Source organism: Gekko japonicus, unplaced genomic scaffold (assembly GCF_001447785.1).
Source record: "Gekko japonicus isolate JY-2015 unplaced genomic scaffold, Gekko_japonicus_V1.1 scaffold46, whole genome shotgun sequence".
Classification (NCBI taxonomy): Eukaryota; Metazoa; Chordata; class Lepidosauria; order Squamata; family Gekkonidae; genus Gekko; species Gekko japonicus.
In genome coordinates, this window is record NW_015169173.1 from 639,627 (window position 1) to 645,017 (window position 5,391).

General features: G+C 44.4%; 1 protein-coding gene across 1 annotated transcript; it reads right to left on the reverse strand.

Annotated features, from left to right (window-relative positions):
• Positions 1 to 842: 842 nt before the first annotated feature.
• On the reverse strand, positions 843 to 1,937 carry LOC107114370 (UPF0392 protein F13G3.3-like). Its single transcript, XM_015415821.1, is given in 3 exon segments — positions 843 to 1,242; positions 1,244 to 1,576; positions 1,906 to 1,937. Coding segments are annotated over 3 exon segments (765 nt in total).
• Between the last annotated feature and the right edge of the window lie 3,454 nt (positions 1,938 to 5,391).

Here is a 5,391-nt window from a genome sequence, read left to right on the forward strand (position 1 = left end):
GCCAGTCACAGGCTGATTGGAGTCAGGCCGATTGGCCTAGGAGTGGGATGTGTGCATACAAATACCCTATATCCCATTATGTTTGTAGGAAAGTAGCCATTCCTAACAGTGACGATGTTAATGCCTCTATAGCTCTTACAATAAAATATAACCTTATGATAAGCGTGTACTCCTTTGTTTGGCTGTGGAACCTGACATTGGCGAAACGTCAGGTTCTACAATGCCAAGACCACGGCCACACAACCTTGAAAATCTACAACAACTAATAAAGCTTTTAATATATATTGTTGCTAAGATGGAAATGCTTTATATGGTAAAATATTAGTTAGCTTTGTTATGTATGAGAATGTTGATTAGATACTATGACACTGTAACTCTCTCGCTTTTATTTTTTCTTTTTGGAAAATTAATTTAAAAAAATTTTTTTAAAGAAAATTTACAAGGCCTGCAATACTTCCCTTAAAATTATTTCTTTTAGAGGTCAGTTAAAAGCTTGACACTGCAATTCTATGCACAATTACTCAAGTCTAAACCCCATAGATTTAGCAGATATGACCGGATGTCAGTTGAGAAAATACAAATGGAGCTACCAATTGCTGCACTTGGCCAGGTTCATCACAGCCATAAGTTTTCTCATTGGCTAGAACAAGGGAGATGGAACAAACTTTCTTTCAGTCATAGCGATTACTTGCCTCATTGGTTAGAACAAGGGAAGGGGGAACACTGTCAGTGGAACACTCTCAGTGAATGGCCCCCTCCTTCCACTGTTCTTATTTCTACAGCACCACTTCACTAAATGCTCATGCCCATCAGTGAGATCTCTCTCGGCTATATCCCCTACCTTACAGTACTGTTTGATGGAGCTCTTTGCTGACATTCCCAACAAAAGACACATTATATCTCCAGAGACTTATGTCCCTAATGAGGGATTCTCTTGGAAGCTGTGGTTGCTTAGTAGCCCGGCAATGAAACAAAAAGCCAACATTCATTGGAGTAAAAACATTGCTTCTGTATGCTTGGAGAGCTTTATGTACAGATTGCTGGACAACTTTCCTTGGATCAATTATCTTCCGAGGGTTCTCAACTGGATTCTTGTCATGCTCCCTGAAGACATGTTGCAGTACGTTGGTGCCAAGTATCTTTCTCCAAGAGGAAATGTTGAATGGGTCATCAGGAGTGAATACATGTTTAGGGGAAAGATGGCTCTCAAAGAAGAAAACAGCAACCATTGGATATTGGCCCAAGGTTCTGCATCATGATTTTCCAGTCTGGATATTTAATGGGCAGAATAATTTCATCTAAATCATTCAGCAGCACATATTTGCTCCTGTACATGTTGCGATAGATGCAGTCATTTAAGGCTGTGATTTGTCCATAGTGGCCAGTGTCCTTGGGATCCATTGAGTGATGAAAGTAAGAAGAAACATTGAGGTATAAATCAATTGGCCAGGGAATTATTTCAACAATCCCCTCTGCGACATAAAAATCCAGCACTTTCTCCATCAGTGGGCTGCAGCTGTTCTTGTAGATCACCACTCGGCCCGCCCCGAGGATTTTATACATCTCCATGCTTGTCCTTATAGATACCAGGGGAATCTTCAGGTTTCACTGTATACTGTTTTCAGTGGATATGAGTCTACTCATCTAAGCCTTAATGAAGATCAGGGATTTCTCTCTCACAAGCTAGTGATGCCAGCCTCCAGGTGAGACCTGTAGACTGCAAGACATTGTTGAATTCCCGAAGGTAAAAGAAAGTATCTAAAACTTGTGGAGCTGTGCCCTCCCTTCCGGAATGAACAGGGTGAAGGAATATGGACTACCTTGCTGTCCCAAGAAGTCGTGAAACAGTAGATACATTCCTCTGACGTGCACCCCAGGCACATGGAAGTGAGGAGCAGAACTCACCAGCCCTCTCTACATGACCCCTCCACATCCATGCTCCATCCCTGTAATTAGGGATGCTGCCTTTTGAATGTTTCCTGATCATTAGCATATGTATGCACACTTCCTCCACATGGAGGCACTGTGCTCACGATAAGCCAGAGATCATGAGCAGAGTCTGGCCAATGCACGCATGTCTTCTCTTCAGTTGAATCTGCATTTGCATTTCTAAATCAGTTTCGTGCTGCTGTGACGCCGTCTTTCTCTATGCTTGTTTGAACGTTGTTTGGAGAAGATTCTTTTAAAGCAGTGCGGGGGTGCAACGACAGTGGAGCCACCACGAAAGGGCGATAAACATAGGTGGACGTGCAAAAGTATGCTAGCACTCTTGAGATGTGAAGACGAAACCAAATGTAGACAGCTTTTTTGACAATGGAGTCAGAAGGCTAGGACACCGGTGGGAAAGACAAATCCAGATTCGACCGAATTCCTGTCCATGTATTGACTAAGTGTGCAGAGGGGTCGTGTGTAGAGGGCTACCTTATCTCCACTCTGGCAGTAGTTTGCTTCACTCAGCTGTGTCGGAAGTAGGGGATAGGGACTAGGAGTTGTAAGGGAACTTCTCAGCCAGTACAACTTACCAGACTACAAATGTTTGTACAGCATTGCCTACCATAATTTGCTCCTCTACACAAATGTGACTGTCAGGATGTAAGTAAAAAAAAAGAGGATGGATTAGGGTGTTTTTTTTTGGGGGGGGTGACAGAGTGAAAGAGATGCTTTGGGGGAGAAGGCTGTATTAGGAAAAACGAACACTGTGACACTCATAGAAACCATGTAAGAGATCGCTGTGCTTGCATGTGACAGGCCTCCATTACAGTCAGAGGGAAGAATTCTCTCAGAGTTGTAGGCTAAAAACACCTTAACCTTATTGTTAATTTGACAGCCCATCACTCTTCTAAGCAGTTACACACATTATGGATTCTCAGTTGGATTGTTCTTGTATGGTTTTGTGACATATTTTATTTGGGAAACAAAACACTAAAAGATAAAAATCCAGATTTGAATTTAGCCTAAGGATAGGGATAGCTCTAGTTCCCACAGTCTTCAGGAAGAAGTTTCATTTGCCAGACAAAAAGGGGAAATCAATACTGGAGGTGTAACAATAGACAAGACCACGAGGGGAATTCCAGGCATACTGGTAGTTTCCACGTGGGAACAGGCATGTGTGGTTTCCTCGTTAACTGGTGCAGCTGCTGATACAGCACAGTGGCAATGGTGCCTCCACATGGCACGTTTCCTCACAGTTTGCCTGCCCTAGTCCCCCATTAGTGCCATGGACCTTCCCCCAAATCACTGGGGCTTTCTCAGTTGTTTTAAAAATCAACAATTACGTGATGTTCTCGCCCCTCTGTCTGCGTCTTGCTACCTTCCACTGTCCTTCCTCTCCCCTGGCAATTCTCCCTAGCCGGCCTCAGAAACAGGAGGGAGGTAAGTTAGCCAGGGGTGTAGCCAGAAAATTTTGGGTGGTGGGGCGTTGGGAAATCCTGTGGGGTAGGGGAGCCAGGGGAAAGAGAGAGAGAGAGAGTGGCAACTGGTGAGCCTGCCCACAGCAGAGGAAGAGGACTCGGCTTGGCGGTGGTGGCCTCACTGCGCCTGCACCAGCCCAGCCATGTGACCTGCCATTATGTGACCTGGGCTGGCTCAGTGAAGTCATTGCCACCAAGCTGAGTCCTCTTCCACTGCTGCAGGCAGGCTCACCGCTCACAGCTGGGGTGTCATTTAAAAGGCGGAAGCCGAGTCCTCTCTTGTGTTTAAAAGGGGAACCTGAGTCCTCTTCCTCAAATACTGGCTTCTTCATCTTCAGGAGTTGTGGGGGACGGACCTCTGACTGTCTCTCTTTTGGATTTTGCAATGTTTATTTTGCAGTTTTATTTTGCATTTTTTAAAAACTTATTTATTTTTCAGCCCGGAAAAAATAAAATGAGACTGAAGCTTCCCTGACTGTGCCCGGGGTCATTTTGGAAGCACCACGCACAAATAATGTTAAAAATATTATTTGAAATTTTTCCACAGGGTAATTCTTATCCTTGGGGAGGATAAACGCCTTGGCAGGCCGGCTGGGAAAGAGAAGAGGAGGCTTTTGAATATGCCTCCCCCCCTTTTTTGCTTCCCCAGCCGGCCTGCCAAGACGGGCTGGGTGGGGGGAAGCAAAGTGAGAAGGGGTTTATCCTCCCCAAGGATAAGAATTACCCTGTGGAAATACAATGGAAAGATCGTGCCACCCCTGCGGCGCGACTCTAGAGAGAATGGGTTTAAAATATAAACCCCTTCTCTCTTCTTCAGGGGGAAAGGAGGGCATGTCTGACCGCCTCCCCTTCCCCTCCCCTGCCAACCCACCGGCTTTGGGGCACCTGGAGAAGATCAGGCTGGGAAGCCAGGCATTTAATTCTCCCCCCTTGGGAGAGAGGTGGGGCCTGGGGTCGTTACTGCCGGAGCGCTGCTCTGGGGCGCTCCAGCAGGAAATGACCCCTGTGAATATGTCATATAAGTTGTGCTTCTATTTTTGTAAGTAAAATTTCTTTCTCTTGTTACCATTGGAGTCAGATCATCTTCGTAATTTTTTTTGAACAGCATTTCCCCCTTAACCAGGAATTATGGAGGATACCAGGGGTCTTTTCCTAGAAAAAGAGCTTCAGAAGCTCATTAACATATGGTATGCTAATGAGATACTAGGCTATTAGCATAATAGCTCATTAGCATATGCAACGCCCCCTGACATCACCGGAAGTGCGGGGGAAGGCATGTTCAAAAGCCTCCCCTTCCCTTCCCCAGCGGGGGGGGGGGAGCGAAGAGAGAAGGGGTTTAAAGTTTAAACCCCTTCTCACTAGAGTTGGGCCGCAGAAGGAGGAAAGAGGGAAGGAAAGAGAGAGAGAGTAGAGAGAAGACTCTGTTAGGTATTGTGATTGTGATTCAGAGGAGATTGAAACAATCGAACATGTATTCCTCTATTGTAGTTTGCATGATGACATTCGGGCACTTTATTTAGAAGCTATTCTTAAGAAGGATGTCAAGCAATCTGATGACAGAATGTTGTACCGTTTACTGGTTTTATATTTAAATATTTTATATATATTATTGGTACCCTTTTGTATTGTTTGTAATTGGGCTGGTGATATACCGAATAAACTGAATACTGATACTGATACTGGCTTCACAAAATATAGAGGTTATTGAAGCGGTGGCTAAGTTCTGTAACTGAATCATAATGAGGAAGCTGTGTGTTAAACCCATGAATTGAAGGGTGACTGTTTATGATTCTGATCGATGCCAATAAAGGTTTTGAATTGAATAGAGTAGAGAGAAGAAAAGAAGGAAGGAAAGAGGGAAAGAAAGAGAAGGAAAGAAGGAAGGAAAGAGAAAAAGAAAGAGAAGGAAAGAAGGAGGGAAAGAAAGAGAGGGAAGGGAAAGAAGAAAAGGAGAGAATGAAAGGAGGGAAAGAAAAAAAGC